This window comes from Hevea brasiliensis, chromosome 5, assembly GCF_030052815.1.
Source record: "Hevea brasiliensis isolate MT/VB/25A 57/8 chromosome 5, ASM3005281v1, whole genome shotgun sequence".
NCBI classification, from domain to species: Eukaryota; Viridiplantae; Streptophyta; class Magnoliopsida; order Malpighiales; family Euphorbiaceae; genus Hevea; species Hevea brasiliensis.
This window is the reverse complement of record NC_079497.1, coordinates 2,310,757-2,331,038: the sequence shown is the minus strand read 5'-3', so window position 1 is coordinate 2,331,038 and position 20,282 is coordinate 2,310,757. Positions and strand designations below refer to the sequence as shown.

The following is a 20,282-nucleotide window of genomic DNA, read 5'->3' as shown; positions in this document are numbered from 1 at the left end:
GCTGGACAGTATACTAAGGAAAGTGGGTTACATATCTACATGTTTCGTATATTTGTGTATCTTGTAGAATTTATTTCTAAAGTGATTTATGAAAATAAAAAATTTAATTTTTTTACATATTTTCGACATTTTTGTTTTTTTTTTTCAGATAAATTTTTTCTACCCTGTTCTTTTCTTGTCTTATCATTTTTTTTTTTAAATTAGTTTTGTTAAATTAGTGTCAATAAATTGAAAAAAATTTTAAAATCACAATAAATACTAATTTTTTTAAAATGAATATGAAAACTTTCACTAATTTTCTCACGAAATCTTGATGTTTATAAACTAATTTAATGATATTATTAAGCATAAATGTTAATTATCATGATACCATCTTAATTATATAATTATTATTATTATTAAATGTTAAATTTCAAAATAATTGAGGTCGTAGTTTAAAATTAATTTCACATTAATATTTTAAAATAAAAATTTTTTTAATATTTCTTTACTTCAATTATTTTAAATTTCTCATTTCTCTTTTCACTTGTTTCATCACTAATTTATCACACTTATATGCATAATACATAGATATTTGATATCCTGCATTAGACATAGTCAAATATCTTAATCCGCCATCTCTCTTTTTATTTCTAATATTTAATGACCTTTACATTGAGAAATGACTCAAGATCCAGTCCTTTTCCTGAAGGTGAGCTTTACATTGAGAAATGACTCCAGGCCCACTCCTCATCCTAAAGTTGAGCTTCCTATGAGCTTTACATTGAGAAATGACTCCCGACCAAGTCCTTCTCCTGAAGGTGAGCTTCCGGCATTTCTCATTATATTAGATGTTATAGAAGTTGTAATTTCCTGATTTTGAACAACTTGTAACGATCATGTTTTGTATTTTCAACTAGGGAAGAAAGTTGATCCATGATTTTAGTTTCTTTGTCTACTTAAAGTTGTTAGATGTTAGTTGGTCTCACTATATCAATGAAATATGTTAGAAAAAAGCTATATTCTAAAAGCTTCATCTTTTGATCTGTATTCAGAATCATTTCACGATTTTGTTCTCTGCTCAGCCCTATGTGTAGGGCCTGCAGATCCTGCAAGCAATTACGACATACTTGTAAGCAATTAACCTTGAAACCTAGCTTTAAGAGCAACTGGAAGCCACAAAACTTATCACTACCATCAGATAAGATTGCATACAATAAACAAAAGCAAGACTCTGAAGTAATCCTCTCACCAAATGCTATACAGAACAAAGAAGAACACAACTAGAAGTAATGTTCCCAAACCATATCCTTCGGCTTCATGGCCATAGCTACTGCTTTGCTGCCTTGTTAAACAACACGTGCCAAGTCTAGGACACAATGTAGAAATCAAGTGTACAAGCACTAGCAGGAGAAGAGGAAGCAACATAATAAAGGAGGAGGCACCTCCTGCTTCATCATCACCTACTTGAAATAGAGGCAGTACATATTCCATAAAAGACATTAGCATAGGACCAAAGACGATCAACCCCAGGACACCCACCATTAGAGATGGTACCACTGGTGATGGCCCTCTTTTCCCCATTTGCTGTTTTGCTCTCTTCTGCTTCACTGGTTGTCTCTGCACAACCTTATTGTGCATAAAAGAGAATAAAAAGGTGGATGGGCGTTGCAATTAGAGATGACTATCGGATTCTTTTCTTTGGTTTAGTGCGACTAGCTGACCTACGGCAACGTCTTTATGTAAATATTTAATAAATTTTATTTTATATAATAAGGATTATATTCAAAGCCCACCTCAACTAACGCATTCCAAAAGCGAAAGAAAGAAGGCTACAAGGACATTAGGAGTCCTATAATTTTAGAATTCAACAAATTAAATAGTAATGAAAATGACCTCTGCTTGTTTTCATTGTCTTCAGCAAGAGTAGAGTATCCAATGATAATACAAACAACTAAAGAGAATATAAAATTTAGAGCATCATCCAATGTTCACATCTAGAAATAATCCAGGAATATTGTCATTATAGGAAATATCTACTTGATTCCCAATAATGTCATTCTGTCTCATGGAAAAAGAAGCTTACAGGAGCACTGTGAGCCTAAAAATTTCGGATACTCAGCACAGGAGGAGAATGAGGGAATTGAAATAAAGATGATATTTATCGGAAATCACAGAAATACAGTTCTGAACAAGTTCTAATCATCTACATGTTAAATATTTTGATAACACAACAGCAGGTAGATGAATTACAAAATATCTAATCATACAAAAGGTACAAGGTGAGATACAGATGCTCTACAGATATATTGCTATTAGTCATCCTCCTGCAACTATAGAATTACAACTGTACACACACAAAAAGATGTGATCATGCAGATCGCATACACTAAATTTCCCTCTAATTCTCCGTCGAATCATGTACTGTACTTGAGATGCTGCTCATAAAAGTCAATCAACTGCCAGAAAGAAAGGAAAGCAAATAATAATGATAATAGCCATTAAAGAGTTCTCGCAATATTAACTCAAGTTTGAGGATCTATAAAAAGGCAATGGAATTATCAATACCAGAAGTGGATTATTAGCCTTGAGAAACCTGTTATCTACTATGACTTCTTTCCCATCAGACCTATCAAGTAAACCACGCAAGAATATTTAGCCAGATGAAATTGCAAACATAAAACCCAAAATTACAGCTAACAACGCTGTCCTTACATAATAACAGAGCTCAATGACAATGCTCCTAATTGGCTATTTCTGTCTCCCTCTTTTTACAATAAGCAAATGCATACAGATTTTTGGATATAGGGATTTGATGTAACTGTCTATGAATGTCTTTGTAGTAGGCTAGGGTTTGATGAATTAGGATTAAGGGTTTGAATTGCACAAAAGACAGGAATATGGACAAATTAACAGGGGTTCACTTGGTCATTACTGGATCACTGGATTGCATTAAAAAGAAATGCTGCTGAAAGTTTCTAGCATCAGCTTGCTAAGGGTGTTTAGGATTCTTTGAGAGACTATTTAATGAGGAAAAAATAGGGCAATTCTCAATTGGATCTTACAACAGTGTAATGGAGTACAAAACAACATCCAACCCAAATACCGAACAATTACAAGCATTACCTCTCCCTGAAAAGGAGGTGACCCAACAGCAAGTTTCCAGCATTAAAAAATACCAAGTGCAGGTTTGTAATAAAACAATAGAGCACAATGCAATGTAATGAAGTGAAATACCTGTTCATCACTCTATATCATGAACTTATTCAATCTTTTTCTTATATCAAAAAATAATAATAATAGTAAATCCAATATTAAACCTTTTGCATCAAAGCGAAATACAAACCTTTCTCGTTTTCTTACTACTGTAAATATCCCATCTATACAGACAGAGCCTCTATAATCTTCTTTAGCCTAGATACTCAAAAGGCCATTACCCACTCTGTATACACTCAAATAGGACTCCAAAAGGTGTAATCCAGAAAAGATTTAAGCAATTTTGGCAATATATGACCACTATCAAAAGTTGAAGCCACACCCTTGCATTTGTCAAACTGATACTTGTATCTTTGCATCAAATTTAGGTGGGACTGAAAGAAGGTTGATCGTATGGCAAGGATCCAAATCATATCTTTTCAAATCACGCAGTTGAATATGCCAACCCAAGTCAACAGAGCACCAAACATAAGCAGAATCCCACAATAATATATGGTGAGGGCAGATCCCTGTAAGAGTTTATTTGAAGAACACTTGGAAATATTTGAAGATTTAAAAGATGAGCCAGGGGGAGGGAGAGAAAAAGAAAAAAAGCAAGTGTCTTTTGGCATCTGAAGGATTCTGTTCACACTGAGGTTTTCATTTGGTTTTGGACTTCTGGTATTAGTACTTAATTTTTATGGAGACATGATCAAGTTAATGAGAGTGAGCTATATCAGCAAGTGAGCTGGAATAGGAAGTTAAATCTTCTATAAGGCAATGGAAGAGCATTTTGATATTGGCAAGAAACTTTATTAGCTGGCTGTCACTTTATGACAATTTTAAGAGAAAATATATTAAGCCAAAGGGAATATAATAATTTTGAATTGGTGTTTTCAGAAATAAGTGGGAAAACCATTGATCATTGACTTCTTCATTGACAGGAGGTGAAAGCTACAAAGGACAGGATATTATATTTTGTCACAAATTACCTAGCCAATTCCAAATATATTATTTAAAAAAAAAAATCTAAGAAACCTAGCAACATCCATATAAACACTCATTATTGTAAATAATATCCATCTAACTACCTTGAATAACTGAATACTTGCTCTTATGAAATGATACTCAAAAAAACTCAAACACAATTCTAAGCATTACATAATGTATAATAAATTCAAATTAAGTAGAAGTACTGGAGTCCCAAGCCCCATTATTTTTCATTTCCTATCTAATTATTGTCTCACATCATTGATTCTCCGGCACTTAAATGCTTCCCTCTACTTCAGACCTTATTACAAAAAAGAAGGAAATAAGCAAAATTCAATATAGAGTGGAAGAGAGCCATCCTAGTTCATACAGAGATCACAAGAACATGATTGTTGACTTCATCCATGCATACCACATTAAACAATTAAGAGCTAATCTCCAATCTATTCACTTTTCTCCATACACTAGTTCCATGCCAAATACATAACAGAACAACAAAAAGGGGAAAAAAAAGGAGAGAACACCATAACTAACAAATGTATGCAAAGCCAAGCTCTTAGCATACTCTCTTAGTGGTGCAACTCCAAGGAGGCCCATCATCTAAATGGGATCCTTGCACTGCCACAATAATTAGCACCACTAAGTACCAGTCTTCAAGACCTAACTGGACCTTTGAGCCTTACCACATCAACCACAAGCAACATCCCTACAATATGAATCAGGCTATAAAACACCTACAGTCATAGCCAAAAACAAATTTATCTGATTCTGATATTAACTTCTATTCTCCCCTATCCATAACCTATTGACAGCATTCATAGATCTAGAAATTTACTTTCCAATTGTCATGCATCCGCTACTTTGACATGAAATGTTATTACATCCACGAGAAGTTATCCTACAATTAATTAAACAAGAGCAAGCTCTATACTTTCTAAGAGGCGTATTTCCAATACAGCAAATGATATTGACAAAAACATAGTTTTAGACCCCAACAGTGTGGTGCCATATCATACAGATTGACAGAAGAGAAGCATAAACATTTCAAGGGGAAAAGGTGTTCTAGTGCTGTAGGCTTTGAGAAGGGTCCATCATAAAACCATATAACTATGCCCAATAAGACAAGATACTTATAGTTTGGAATTAGGATTACAAACCTCAATGCCACAAAGGTTACCAGCACATCTTGGACATTGTCTGTCACAGAATCTGAGAAGCCTATTGGCTTGAGGATCTTGGAGACAGTTATAGAATTTTCATCCACTGGCTTGTAACTTGAATTAGTCCCAGCTAAAGTCCCATTTCCAATTCCTAGTTGTGCAGTTGTCCCAACAGAGATATTCAACGGTGAAGGTTGTAAGAAAAACGGTGAACTTTGGAAGCAAAGCGATTCACACATATCCAAGTCCTTTTTAAACCTCTTCACGGAACCGGACTTCCTTCTCTTAGCACCTGTGCGCCGATTGTTCTGATTAGAATCCAAATACTCAACCTTAGGAAGCCCATTTGTAGGGCCATCACCTCTTGAAGCATTAACATCTTGGAAATGTATTGCTAGCATTTCTGCATTCACATCATTCATAGAGATTGTTCCTCTCAGCTCACTAAGCTTTGGATCATATTCATTATCCTCTTTCTTGTCAAAAGTTTCCTTTGAACCATCGGTGTACCCATTCTCATCAGCTTTCTTCGCTGTTTTAACATTGCTAACTTCAATTTTCTCTCCTTCATGACCTGAACCCACAGGTCGATCGGCAAGGCTCGAGTTATTCAGAGGAGCAGAGTATAAAGGTTTATCAACAACATTTACTTCAACATTGGTAATGCTATAGCCACCAGAGGAACGAGACAGCTTCTTCTTAGGCTGATTATGAGGGCCTCCATACTTGCGTTTCCTCTTTCGTGAAGATTTACCAGATCGCAAGCTTGAATTCGAGGGTCAAAAAAAGAAAAAGAAATAGGGGAGGGGGCAATTGGGAGTAAATAAGCAAAAATATAATGTTATAGACTCCATATTTCATTTTTTATTACCAAAATAATAGGCAACTCTAAAGAAAAAGAATATTGAAGTTTAAGTTCACACAATTACATTTTGTTGCTGATTATTTGCTAGCAAAAAAAAAAAAAATCTTAAGTTTGCTGATCCAAATAATTATTATCAATCAGATCACTTTCAACATGAATATGATATCTATCTAGTGTGATGTATATAACAAAGGTAGGGTGTTGGAGTATTTCTATTGATCAGTCATGTCATATAGGCCTTTCATAAGATTCTTTCACAAAGTTATCAACCAATATTATCAACTAATCAGAATTTTTCTATTAGACCATGGTATTTGATTCACCAAATACATCATTATTGTATACTCTTTCGTATATAAGGCGCAACAAATGAGCAATTAATCATGATTTTCTTATCCTTAGGTGTTCTCTAGAATCTGAAAATAGTTCAGGCAAATAGCAAAAGAAAGGGAATTTACCTATCCTCAAATGCATCAATGACATCAGAACATGACTGCAAATTCTCTAAGGGTTCCCAGGTGTTGGCCGTTTCTGGCCAGCCTCGCCTTTAAAACAATAAAAATATAATAAATAAATTATGGAGGATAAATATCGTGAATTAATATATCTTGATTATTTATAGCACCATACCAGATCAGTTAAGAACAATACCAAAAGAGAAAAGTGAAACTTGATGAATAAGAGAGGCGCTTACCATTTTATGAGATATTGAAGCTGACCCTATTCTTGTGCAGCATTTGGGAAGTCATTTGCATCATCATCAAAGTAAAGAAAATCCAATTCAGCAAAATAATTAATAAATACAAAATAAAATTACACCGCCCCCCCACCCATTTACTTGCAATAAAGCAAATTTGAAAATTAAACTAAAACCTTTCGTTATTTTCTCTGATCACATTTTCCATTCCAGAACAAAAAAAGATATTTATACAAGAGGTAAAAACTTATGAAATAGAAGATTTAATACATGAGTGAATAACAATTTCTTCAGAAAGGGAATGTTATTAAAGCATAAACATACAGGGTGTGCGTTTGTGGGAAAAGGAGACAGACCTTGCGGACCCTTTTGCGTCGAATAGCCTCGATTTCGAAGAAACCCTCGTCGAGCTTAGGCCTTTCTTCTTCTCCTTTCTCATCCTCGTCCTCATCGTCATCATCATCCTCCTCTTCCTCTTCCTCTCCTTCACCTTCCCGATTCTCACCATTTTCATCAACCCCATCTCGTTCAGCATTCCCACTTTGAACAAGAACCTCTACCATGTTCTGGGCATCCACTAAAACATCGGTCAAGGCCATATTGGGGCTTGCGGCTGCCTTCCTCTTCCCCTTCATTTGGTATTTATAGTGTGGAACAGGAGAAAGAAAAAAGCGAAGCAATTGGATTGGTGGGGGGAGTGTCGAGGTGGTGGTAAGAGAAGGGTAAGCGAGGGGCCTTTGATCGACTCCTGTTGTGAGAGAGCGGCAGTGAAGAGTGGTTTCTGTGTCTGTTTACGGATTCCCAGGACACCCCCAAATACATACGGCAGACCAGAAAAAAAAAAAAAAATCTTTTTTCTTAAGGAAAAAAAAACATTTTTCTCAAAAAGAAAAAGAAAAAGAATCACAAAAAATAAGGCAATTTTTTTTAGAAAATAAGACAATGAGTTTCATTATATATATATATATATATATATATATATATATATATATATATATATATATATATATATATACATATACAGTTAAGTTCTATATATATATATATATACAGTTAAGTTCTATGTTCTTTTTATTATGCTTAAATCTTAATATTTCATTAATCAATATTTTTTTTTCCTTTACTCCTATTTTTATTAAAAAGATTACACTGTTCTTTTTTTATTTTATAAAAAATTAATAAATTTAACAAATTTTAACACAGCAATACTGAAATTGATTACTGAAATTGATTGATAAAAATTTCAAACTAAGAGAGACTTTGAAAGTGTAAAATTCAAGTACAGCTTGTGTTTAATGCATGTGATTCGAAAAATGGAAGTGGAGGGATTTTGGAAGACTGCTACTTTCAGAAACTAACTGAAGTTAATCCTTGACAATGCTCAATTCAATTGCTTTGGTACTTGAGAAAATGGGAAAAATGCTTAATTCAAAAATTTTGTTCCTATGCACAACTATTCTTCTCTAAAATTCTGAAGAAGAATACAGAATAGACACTTCAATTGCTGGAAAAAGAAAAATGAAGAAATAAATACAGATGAAACATAACAGCCTCAGGCATAGGTAGCTGGATCTTCAGCAATATAGTTCCCAGATAACTTAGCTTATGAAACTAAATACTGCATCAATTGTTTGACCCTCTTCTTATTCGTTAGTTTTCGAAATGCACTCGACTCAATTTGCCGAATTCTCTCTCTGCTCACACCCAACATCTCTCCAATCTCTTGCAATGTTTTCATCCTCCCATCCTCCAATCCAAATCTCCATTGGATGACCTGATTCTCTCTTGGATTGAGACTGTCCAGCACCTTCTCCAAGTCCTTCTTCATAAATTGCTTCATTAGTTGATCTTCCGCTGTTTCTGCATCGGGATCAGCAATTACTTCCTGGAAATAAGATGAACAAACTGTTAAGCAAAACTATTATAGTCGAAGATGCAATTAAGTTTCTGACACGAAAAATGCATAATAAAAGGGAATAAGACTGACCGAAGGTTTGAGATCCATGTTAATCCCAATCTTCTGGTCAAGGGACCTTGGAGCTTTTGGAGTGAGTAGTACAGCACTAAGCCTTTTCATTGAAAGCCCAGCTGCCTCGGCAACTTCTTCATCATCAGGATGTCTTCCATTTTCACTGTATAATTGCTTTCTAGCCTCCTTCACTCTGTAAGTTGCTTCCACCATGTGAAACTATAAATCCAAAACATTGCAAACAAAAAGGCTCAAACATGATGCATTTAGATGGTACTGGCAGAAGACAATTTAGTTTAGCCAGATGAAAAACAACAGGATATTAAAGAAATTACCGGTAAGCGTATTGTCCTTGATTGATCAGAGAGAGACTTGCGGACTGCCTGTTTAATCCACCAATGAGCATAGGTTGAGAATTTGAAACCTTTTGAAGCATCAAACTTCTCTGCACCTTTTACAAGACCCCGGCATCCTTCCTGTGAGTCAAAATTAAATTTCAGATGCCAAAATATTAAAGCAAACAACTCAACTCAACTCAACTAAGCCTTTATCCCAAAAATTTGAGCTCGGCTATATGGATTCTGTTTCTCAACTCTAAACGATTTTGGGTTAAATCCTCGGAAATGTGTAATACTTTTAGGTCATGTTGTACTACTCTTATCCAAGTCAGTTAGGTCTACCCCTTCTTTTCTTTCTATCCTCTACCCTAATGTGTTCTACTTGTCTAACTGGAGCCTCCGTATGCCTACACTTCACATGACTAAACCACCTCAATCTCCCTTTTTTCAACTTATCCTCAATTGGTACCACTCCTACTTTTTCTCTAATACTCTCATTACGCACTTTATCTGGTCTAATATGACCACTTATCCACCTTAACATTCTCATCTCCGCAACTCTTATCTTAGACACATACGACTATTTCAGTGCCCAACACTCACTATCATATAATATGCCCAGTCGTATGGCTGTACGGTAAAATTTTTCTTTCCACTTATTGGGAATCTTGCGATTACATAAAACTCCAGTGGCACGTCTCCACTTCAACCATCCTGCTTGAATCCTATGACTAATATCCTCCTCACATCCCCCGTCTACTTGAAGAACTGAGCCGAGATATTTAAAGTGATTACTTTAAGACAGTATCACTCCATCCAAACTAACTTCTTCCCCATCACCAGTTTGGCCTTCACTGAACTTGCAATGCATGTATTCTGTCTCCGTTCTACTTAACTTAAAGCCCCTTGACTCTAGAATACTTCTCCAAAGCTCTAGCTTTCTATTAACTCCTTCTTGCGTCTCATCTATCAAAACTATATCATCCGTAAACATCATGCACCAAGGGATACTCTCTTGTATATGTTTCGTTAATTCATCTAAAACTAATGTAAAAGATAAGGCTTACGGCTAAACCTTGGTATAATCTACCTAAGATAGAAAAATCTCTTGTGTCCCCTCCCACTGTGCGCACAATAGTAGTTGTTCCGTCATACATGTCTTTCAACACTTGTATATACCTAATAGATACCTCATTTTGTTCTAACACTCTCCATAAGACATCTCTTAAAACACTATCATAAACCTTCTTCAAATCGATAAAAACCATGTTTAAATCTTTCCTCGCATCTCTATATTTCTCCATCAACCTTCTAATGAGAAAGATCACTTCCATAGTTGAACGACCAGGCATGAAGCCAAATTGATTGGGAGAGATAGAAGTATCATGACGTAGTCGATGTTCCAAAACTCTTTCTCATAACTTCATAGTATGGCTCATGAGTTTAATTCCCCTATAATTTGAGCAACTCTGTATGTCTCCCTTATTTTTAAAAATATGTACTAAAATACTCATCCTCCATTTATCAAATATTTTCTTTGAATTTAGAATCTTATTAAACAATTTAGTTAACCATGCCACTCCCATATCTCCCAAACACTTCCACACTTCAGTTGGTATTCCAACGGGTCCACAGGCTTTACCCACTTTCATTCTCTTAAGTGCATCTTTACTTCTAAAGATCTAATCCTTCTAGTATAATTCACATTCTTTTCTATTGCTCTATAATCTATATTTACGCTATTACTATTTTGACTATTATTAAAGAGATCATCAAAATAATTTCTCCATCTTTCTTTAATGTCCTCATCTTTCATCAACACTTTTCCTTCTTTATCCTTAATGCATCTAACTTGATTAAGATCTTGACATTTCTTTTCTCTCGTCCTTGCTAATCTATAAATATCTTTCTCCCCTTCTTTAGTTCCAAGTTTCTTATATAACTTTTCAAAGGTCTGCGCTCTTACTTGACTAACTGCCTTTTTTACTCTTTTCTTTGCTATCTTGTACTATTCATATGCCTCATTATCATCACACTTAGATAATTTCTTATACCATTTTCTCTTTCTCTTCACTGCCTTTTGTACTTCCTCATTCTACCACCATCTCTCTTTTGAGAGTGGTCCATGTCCTCTAGACTCTTCAAGTACTTTTCTAGCTACTTCTCTAATCTTTGATGTCATCTGTATCCACATATCATTGGCCTCCATATCCAGCTTCTATGCTTCAAACTCAAGAAGCTTATTTTTGAATTGCACTTGCTTTACTCCTTTGAACTCCCATCACTTTGTTCAAGCTATACTATTTCTTCTAACCTTACTTGAATTGTTCCTAAACTTGACATCCAAGACCACTAACCGATGTTGACTTGTAAAAGCCTCTCCCGGAATGACCTTACAATCCTTGCATAGAACTCTATTTGTCTTCTTGGTTAAGAGGAAGTCAATTTGGCTTCTATATTGCCAACTTTTGAAAGTCACTAAATGTGACTCTCTTTTTATAAAATAGGTATTTGCTTAGGTCGTATGCCATAGCAAAATCCAGAATGTTTTTTCCCTCCTCATTTCGGTTGCCAAATCCAAAACCTCCTCACTAAATCGGTTGCAAACAGATTTAATAAAAGTTTTTTCTATTCTTTCTCTCCCTTTCCTCATAAATTTAATTTTGAAAAATCATGTCAACTTGCTTGGCTGCAAACAAAGCAGTACATAGTACATACCTGAACAAGATCTTGGAGATTCATCCCAGCTCCCTGATAATTTTTTGCAATTGAAATAACAAGCCGTATGTTGGATTTAATCATTTTGTCTTTGCAAAATATACCATGGTTTAAGCGCTTCCTTAATGTTTTCTGATCTACTCCTGCAGCAGCAGCCCACTGTGCAAAGGTGGGCTCACCTCCACACCGCTCTGCAAGCTCCTCCTGGAGCCCTTCAAGTTTCAGTAGGTCCTGAATTACATTATGAAATGAGAAGATATTAGAAATCTGGGAAAATTGAATAGAAATTTGAAAAAAAAAAAAAAATAGAAAACCTGATACAAAACTTTTAAATAAAAGTGAAAATTATGAAGCCTTCCAGAAGAGGGAGAAAAAAGAATTAGAAGAATAAAGTAGTCCTATTCTAGAAACCTTATCCTCTGGATGATGGCATGACATATTTCTAGTCATATGTTTTTAACATGCACAATATCTTTAATTTGCTGATGGTCTAAAGAAGCATTTAAGCAATCAATATCCTCCCTGTTGCACATCTAGCACTTGTGATCTCCTCTCAATGAAAAATTCTTGTACCTTTAGCTAATATCAGCTACTCAAAGCTACGTGTAACATGGTCTTTAAAACCATTGGAAGCAAACCAATTGTAGGGATGATTTTATGATGCATATCACAAGCTTTATAGTCACACCTGTATTCCTTCAGACAATTCCAATTCTTCAGAAGCAGTTAGAAGCCTGGAAGTGCTTGTCGTTCCTCTCAAGTAACGCAATGGATCAGAGTAGTCCACATCTTGCAAAGAAGAGCGCTTTTTCTTGCTGGTAGAACCAGACTTCACAGACATGACATTTGCTGCAGCCTTTTGAGCTGCTCTTGCTCGTCTCGCTTTTCTTTCTGTTTGGCGCCTTGATCTCACAGCAATACCCTCTGAAAGTTGTTTCTGCAGAAGTTCAATCTCTTCATGAGTTGGCTCTAAATCATCGGATTCTTTGATGGGATATTGCATGGAATATTCTTCTCTTTGTCCAGTTTCAGCTGCCACAGAATCTCCTAGAATACAAGCTCGTTCTGTTTCTGTAAACTGAGGCCATCTAGGTGAAAAGGCATCAGCTGTGGATGGAAGAGTTGCAAGTTTACTTTCAGTTTCTGCACAAGGGAAACTTTTAACCAGAAGGGCTGCATCCTTTGCACACTTGACAGCAGCTCTTGCAAGAGCAACTGCTTCAGCAGCAGCTGCAGCAATTACAGCCTCATCACTTGTAATAAGTGTTTCTGTAGCTAGAGTCGATCCAAAGGTTGCCTGCACACATATACAAAAACAATAAATGATAACAACCTTGTCATACACATCAATTAGACTTCATCGGAAATACAATGCCCACAGCAAATATCTAGAAATTAACATATAGTTCCAAAACCTTTCAAGGAGATTTTCTACGAGATAAACCAGAAAAGGAGATCATCAACAGCTTTGGAAAGAACAATATAAAAATAAGCACAATTTGAGAATCTGACTATCAGCATGCAACAAAAGAATGGGAGGATATAAGCATCTCACTGCTATCAGATGATCATGTGCTTCAATTTGAATACAAATATTAAGGCAAAATGATTGAAGATCCCTTTACTTAATGAAAATGAAAACTTTATGCAATGGTAAACAAAAAAGACATTGTTTAGAAGCATGCTGCACATATGACTAACGTAGGTTTATGGCAGAAGAGTAAATGATGAACAGGACCAACAAATGTTCCCATTTTTCCTCTACAAGATTTAGCCTGTACTTATGCTAATATCAACAAGTCTCACCTCTTTGGGAGGACCAATTGCCCCTACATATGTCCATGGACAGTTTGCAGCAACTGAATCTGAATGCGATTCAAAAGAAGGTAATCTCAGCTTCTCCAGATCAAGCACCGCACTGGATGTTCGTGATGTGGTGGATAAAATGCATTGTGCTCGGAAACAGATTGACTCTCTATTCCTTGCTGCTGATTTGAACAAAGCAATCACAGTAAAGAAAATGCTCAAAAGATGTATGACTCTACATCCTAAACAACATCACAACCAGTAAAGCCTCAGTAGTAACTGAACTCCATTCAATAATTATGCTTTCAATGCAGATATTTCAAAATTTTATGCAGCTTAAAAGCAGATCTTGATATTAATCTTCCACATAAATATAATAACCAAACTATAAGCAGGGATGTGGATGCCAAGGAAGCGCTTAGGTGCCTTAACCACTATCATTTATTGATACCACCTGCATGCAAACAATACTTGCAAAAAGCTAGAATGGAAATTAACCAGTAAGCAGGTTATTTCTTTCTAAGAACTTATAGACAAATGTTTAACTATCGTGAATGATTTAATCCAATTTTTACCATTCTTCATAACCTGATAAATTTGGTTAACCTTCATAAAAAGTGGTCAATTGCATGAATCAACTGATTTCAGCCCAAAACAAGAGGTTTCCCAATTGGAGAAAGATGCAACCATTATGAAGGAGCACATTTTGAGAAAAGAAGGGAAGTCCAGATGATTTGAATTTTGTGACACTTGCAATAGAAATGAGACAATATCTGGTGGTTTCACAAAAGAAGTGCCAATAAAGTTGCCTATTTGCTATTCCAGTGGCTGCTAGCCCATCCCTGATTTAAGAATTAGTGTGATTTTTACTAGAAGAATACTAGAATAGTAAAACTGGCTCATGGAGAGTAAAAAGTGCTGCTCACACATATCCTTGACAATCTACACACACCAATGTCCAAGCATATGCCTGCCCTATTGTTAACCATACATCTGTTGAATGAAGCAACAACTAATACCACAATTGAGTGCCGATAAACTCTTCAACAACTAGAAAGATAGTTTGATGTAGTTGAAAAAACTGAATTTTGAGTTGTCTAGTGAAGTACAGTAAACTCAATGAATAATAATGCTCCCAATATACTACTATCAACTATAAATTTTAACAAGTCACATACCATTATTTACAACTTTTTACAAGCCACAGTGCCTCATTATGCAGTTTAGAAGAGAATAACAGAATATGAGAGAACTCCCTCTTGCATCAGGCATAATTTAAATAAATTACACACATACACACACGGAGATCAGTTGAATAACGATGAGAATAGTGAAGGATCCGCAGAACTCAAATAACTCTCACAATACTAGACACCCATTTCAGAGCTGGTTCAAACAAAGGCATGCGAGAGAGTGCCATTCAGATAATACACATAATCAAAATTTATCGATCTCGATTCTTGTTGAAATGAGGAATTCTGGAAATGAATAGCATCCAAAAACACCAACCAAAGTACACCACTTTAGTTCGGATGAAGCAAAGCATTTGCGATTGGATATCAACCCATAAACACAAGGACACAAGTATTCTATTTCTCATTGAAAGGACGACGTCTATGAGTTAACTGCATTCAAGATATGCAAAACCAAAACAACCCATTTTAGTTTTGGTTGAAACAAAGGCATTTCACATTTGAGATTGGAAGTAAAAAAAACGAAAAAAAAAAAACCACGAAGCACACCCAGTTCAATTGAGGTTCAAACAAAGGCATTTGTGATTGAATATCAACCAAGAAAAGAAAAAAAATCACAAAACCAATACACGCCCATTTTAGCTCAGGTTGAATTAAAGACATTAGTAATGTAATAATGGAAAATTGAGAGAGAGGGAGCAACTCACGAGATTGGCTAAAGTTGGAACTTTGAATGTAGTGAGTTTTGAAATGTATAGAGAGAGTGTCTGGTTGGCACTTAAACTGCGGCAGAAGACAAGACATACTCCACTTCTTGTGCTAATGAACTAACTATTCGTTTCTTTTTCATTCAAATCACTCTATAAACTCTAAAATCCATAAAAGGGCCATATCAGTTATGGAAGACACTGAAAGTTCAAAGCTTCAAAGACTTCAAAGAGATAGATAGATAAAAAGAAAGAGAGAGGTGCTATGCTAATCGCTGGTATTGTGGTGATATAAACGGATAAGGGGAGCGAGGCCTGCCTGCCTGCGGATGAGAAGGAGACAACTAGTCTCTTTTATATTTCCCCAAGCAAAATATGTAGGAAAAAAAAAAATTCCCTTTAATTGTTAAAACGATTATTTATTTTAGAAAATATGAGCAAAATTTAACTTGAAATTTTTAAATTAAATTAAATAAAAAGTTAAAAATATGGTTAAATTGAATTTTTTAATAATTATTTTATTATTTTTTAATTTTAATCATAACAATATCTTAATATCCGTTAAAATAAATTATTAACTCGGCCATAAATTATGTTATTATAAATATTTTTATTTTTTAATTTCATTATTGTTGATATTTAATATTTTATTAATTATTTTTTATTTTTTAATTAACATTTCATCTAATTTTTTTAAATGCTTGTGATATAATACAAAAATAAGAAAATTTATAAAAAAAAATTCTTTAATACCGAGAAAAGAATTTATATTGCAGCCAAAATTTTGTAAAACACATAAAATCATCTCTAAATTTTAAAAAGTTTACTATGCTTTAGTTTTTATGTTAAAATATAATATATTTATCCCGAATTTTTACTTTAATTAATATATATATATATATATATATTATAAAATTTTTAATTAAAAGGGAAAAAGTTAAAACATTATTTCATTTAAAATATGATAAATAAACAAAAATTTAAAAACAATTTATTTTAAAAATTATAAATACAAATACGATTTTTCTAAAACTTATTTGAATTTAATATGAAGCAAGGAGAAGGAACAAAGCCTCTAAATATCACACATATGATAAAAAATATTTAATTTCTCCCTTTTAGAAACTAATATTTCAGCCATAATTAAACTTAATTTAATAAATAAATTTTATATAATAAAATATTTTTTTTAAATTGTAAAATAAAATTTGCAGAAAATAATTTTTATATTTTTTTAATGTTTAAAATATTTAAAAAATAAATTAATGAAAAATATTTTTTTATTAAAAAAAATAATTTTTGAAAATGATGAAAATTAATATATTCAATATATAAAAATTTAGATAAGGAGAAATTTAAAAAAAGCAAGAATTCTTAAAATTGCCATATTATAATATATTTTTAGGGCAAAAATAATTAAATATTATTAATTTTAATTCGGTAAATGAGACACTGAACCCCAAGCCAAACCCTTCCCATATAAGTTCGCCCTGTCGACCGTCTTCACTAACAGTTCAACTCATTCATTTCTCAAAGGAAAGCAAAGCAAAGCAAAACCCACAATGTCGTTAGCAGCATCTAGGGTTTTCAAGGGTTGCAGAGCCCTGTTAGCCCCAACGAAGTCCGCTGCCTCCACAACAACAACTGCTGCGTCGAAACCAAGAGCCACCAAGACAGCAGAAAAACAGAAGTCAAAACCGGTAGATCCTCTTAAGCGTACTGGGATACTTAAGGCCACCCCAATCTCCCCTGCTCTTAGCGATTTTCTGGGGGTTCCTGAATCCTCTCGTACGGATGCCGTCAAGAAGATATGGGTTTATATCAAGGATCAAAAGTTGCAGGTCTTTCACTTACTTTCATTCTCTCCCTTTTTTTTTTTGTTAAACCTTGTATTTTTTGTGATTGTACCCATTAGGGTTTTAGCATTTATGTATACCAATGTGCTCGTTAGACCCTAGCTTTATTTTTTTCGTCTTTTCTTACCATCCGTAAACCCTAGATCAAGTTTCATATGATGTTCATGTGCTCATTTTGGATTTTTTTTTATTGTTTTAGTTTTAATAGTTGTTAAACCCAATTTTCTGAAGCTAAAAATTCTTTTTCATGATTTTTTCTTATGGCCTGTTTGGCATGGGTGTATGAGAAAAATATATTATTAAATATATTAATTAGAAAATATTAAAAAATAATTTAAAATTAAATTTTAGAACTTTTATATATCAAAAAAAATAAAAAAAAAGCTTTTCTTAAACTGTTTTTTTTCAATGGCTAAAATGGTGCTTTTTTCTGAAAAAAGCTTTTTTGACCATGAACCTAAATGCCAAGTGGGGCTTCAATTATTACAAATGCCAAAGTTTCAATATTTGGTGATACTTGTACAGTTACAAATTTAATGTTCAAATAACTATATTTATTTATTTTATATATATATATATATATATATATATATATATATATATATATATATACACACACACACAAGTGTGATCACATCTTAATAAAATTATCAAAATTTAAATAATAAAAAATAGCTTCCCCTTTTAAAAATAGAAGTCATTTTTTGATCAGGACAAAATTTTTCTTTGATCAAATTTTTTGATGCCCAAACACCAGAATATGCAAAAAAATATTTTTCAGGAAAACATTTTCCGAGAAGCAAACGGAGCATAAAACTTCAAAATTTTCTATTAATAGTACAAGTAATTGGACAAAACTGATAAAAAAAAAACTAAAATCAATATGATGTTTGGATTTTGTTTATGATGTTCAACCATTGTAAATTTAGATTTCTCATGCTTTGTGAAAAGCTAGAGGTGGGAAATTTTCAAAATTGTGGGTAAGAATTGGACCAATGGTGTTTAAGGTCTTCCAATCTAAATCTCTTATTAGCATCAGGAACTTGAATTGGTTTTTTGCCAAAATGGACATTATCGAGTTTCTTGTAATAGAACCCTTTAACTTGTACAATAGGTATTGTTCACTTCCATGGATGGGCTGTTGTAAGTATAGCTTTATGTGTTGCATGATTGAATTTTCTACATGGACATGAACTAAGGAGGCATATGCATTGATTTGTTTTAACAAATTTAAATTGTTCTCACTGTTCAGTTGAATGCATGGATGTTCCATATGGCTTTTAATTATCAAATTTGTGGAGTAACTAGACTGGGACATTTTGATCAATAAATATTGATGTATTGTGATACCATGTATTAAAATATGTGGGTGCTTTTACCTGCAGAACCCCGCAGATAAGAAGGAGATCTTTTGTGATGAGAAGCTGAAGACCATATTTGATGGAAAAGAAAAAGTTGGATTCCTGGAGATAGGGAAGTTGCTATCATGTCATTTTGTGAAGACCGGTTAACTTTCATTATTTGGTGTTGGATTTGTGGCTGAACTCTTCATGGAGCAAAGTTCTTAACTACTGATCTTGAATCCTTTTATGTGCTATTATACTGATATTTTCCTTTTGCATGAGAGCCAAGCGTTTATGAATTGTATTGCTACTGAACAAGCATTTAGCTGGACATTATGTAAAAATTGGCTAGGAAAAAAGGGTTCATAATTTGACCTGTTTTCTAATATCAGTTTCTTATGATTTTTCATTATATGAGTAGATAATCTGATTAGGTAAATGGGTACTGAACCTTCCTCCACAAATAATGCATGTGTTTTCCTGATGGAGGCATTGACCCTGTTGAGGTAATGCATGGAAAATTTTTTGTGGTAGCCCTATATATATATACACACACGACTTTGACCGGAGCTCAAATTCAAGACCTCACAGTTCTGGGGACAATTATAAAAGTTGAACTGTGAGACAATTATAAAAGTTGGCTTTCCAATCAAAAATGGAATGTTGTTTATCCTTGTCTCCGGCCTATAACATTAACATTTATTTTTCTCTCGATTTTGTAGTGGATGGGAGGTTAAAAAAGTGCCTTTTGAAAAGCATCATTTTAGTTGAGATGGAAGAAGATTCCCATTTAGAAGGTTGAGATTGGGAAGAGGTTAAAATTACCAGAGCTCATCACGAGAAAGACGACTTTCTCCAACTGGTTTTCAATGTAGATGAATCGATGTCCTAAATGGAGAATCGAAGGAAGAATTACATTGATGTAACCAAGGGGGTGGGAGGTGGGGATAGAGGGGCAACAGCTTAAGTAGCTGAAATAAATTGTTTCAATTTTTTAATTTATTGAAATATGGTTTGTTTGTTTAATTATGATTAAAGTCATAGCAAAAGCATGCCCTGATTTTAGTTGTTCCAGCGTTTAGATAAAGAAGCTTTGCTTTTCAGGTATCCAATATTGCCCCTCGTGGTGGATATTGGAAGTGGTAGCTTTTTCACCTTATGCTTTATATTTTGCTACTGATGCTCAATTATTATTGTAACTCTCAGTTTCATACGAACTGGTATGAAGATGCTTTGCTTGCTTGTTTCCACAAGCATAGGGCGCAATAAATCTTAATCCACATACAGCATTCTTGCTCCCAAAAACAAAGAAGAAATTCCCCTCTCCTCTTTTTGAAGCTTGCTTCTCCATTTTGACCGAGTTGGCATTTATAAGGTAATAAGGGGATAGCATGCTTCTGCCTTTTAAATATGAAAATTAAGAGCTTTGAAAATTTAAAGGGAAGAAATCGAAAATCAGATAGGAT

At 34.0% G+C, this 20,282-nt stretch overlaps 3 protein-coding genes across 4 annotated transcripts; 1 reads left to right on the top strand and 2 right to left on the bottom strand.

Moving 5' to 3' along the window:
- Positions 1–2,114: 2,114 nt before the first annotated feature.
- LOC110658156 (chromo domain-containing protein LHP1) lies at positions 2,115–7,708 on the bottom strand. The gene is made up of 6 exons (XM_021815653.2): positions 7,243–7,708; positions 6,884–6,909; positions 6,648–6,734; positions 5,322–6,089; positions 2,548–2,608; positions 2,115–2,438 (listed from the first exon to the last, which is right to left on the bottom strand). Exons 1-6 carry the CDS (start codon positions 7,519–7,521, stop codon positions 2,397–2,399), a joined length of 1,263 nt encoding a protein of 420 aa, XP_021671345.2. The 5' UTR covers positions 7,522–7,708; the 3' UTR covers positions 2,115–2,396.
- Positions 7,709–8,288: 580 nt separating this feature from the next.
- On the bottom strand, positions 8,289–15,946 carry LOC110652736 (RNA polymerase sigma factor sigB-like). 2 transcript variants are annotated; one of them, XM_058146573.1, is made up of 7 exons: positions 15,618–15,946; positions 13,718–13,899; positions 12,600–13,208; positions 11,912–12,142; positions 9,191–9,331; positions 8,874–9,074; positions 8,289–8,771 (listed from the first exon to the last, which is right to left on the bottom strand). In XM_058146573.1, the coding sequence occupies exons 1-7, from the start codon at positions 15,712–15,714 to the stop codon at positions 8,490–8,492; spliced, it is 1,743 nt and encodes a 580-aa protein (XP_058002556.1). In that variant the 5' UTR covers positions 15,715–15,946; the 3' UTR covers positions 8,289–8,489. The 2 variants fall into 2 exon arrangements, with proteins under 2 accessions (XP_058002556.1, XP_058002557.1); XM_058146574.1 differs by having other exon boundaries at positions 13,718–13,896.
- A 1,161-nt stretch (positions 15,947–17,107) lies between these two features.
- On the top strand, positions 17,108–19,202 carry LOC131179852 (protein TRI1-like). Its single transcript, XM_058146572.1, has 2 exons — positions 17,108–17,458; positions 18,859–19,202. Exons 1-2 carry the CDS (start codon positions 17,180–17,182, stop codon positions 18,982–18,984), a joined length of 405 nt encoding a protein of 134 aa, XP_058002555.1. The 5' UTR covers positions 17,108–17,179; the 3' UTR covers positions 18,985–19,202.
- The last annotated feature ends 1,080 nt before the right edge of the window (positions 19,203–20,282 follow it).

Excerpts from the sequence above, each read along its gene's own strand:
- LOC110658156 (XM_021815653.2), bottom strand. The coding sequence starts at position 7,521 with ATGAAGGGGAAGAGGAAGGCAGCCGCAAGCCCCAATATGGCCTTGACC. Across the intron at positions 6,910-7,242 it reads GACGCAAAAGGGTCCGCAAG|GGTCAGCTTCAATATCTCAT; the intron begins GTCTGTCTCCTT and ends GCACAAGAATAG. Across the intron at positions 2,609-5,321 it reads GTAACCTTTGTGGCATTGAG|GTCTGATGGGAAAGAAGTCA; the intron begins GTTTGTAATCCT and ends TTTACTTGATAG.
- LOC110652736 (XM_058146573.1), bottom strand. The coding sequence starts at position 15,714 with ATGTCTTGTCTTCTGCCGCAGTTTAAGTGCCAACCAGACACTCTCTCT. Across the intron at positions 9,332-11,911 it reads ATCTCCAAGATCTTGTTCAG|GAAGGATGCCGGGGTCTTGT; the intron begins GTATGTACTATG and ends TTTGACTCACAG. Across the intron at positions 9,075-9,190 it reads CAAGGACAATACGCTTACCG|TTTCACATGGTGGAAGCAAC; the intron begins GTAATTTCTTTA and ends TTGGATTTATAG.
- LOC131179852 (XM_058146572.1), top strand. The coding sequence starts at position 17,180 with ATGTCGTTAGCAGCATCTAGGGTTTTCAAGGGTTGCAGAGCCCTGTTA. Across the intron at positions 17,459-18,858 it reads TCAAGGATCAAAAGTTGCAG|AACCCCGCAGATAAGAAGGA; the intron begins GTCTTTCACTTA and ends TTTTACCTGCAG.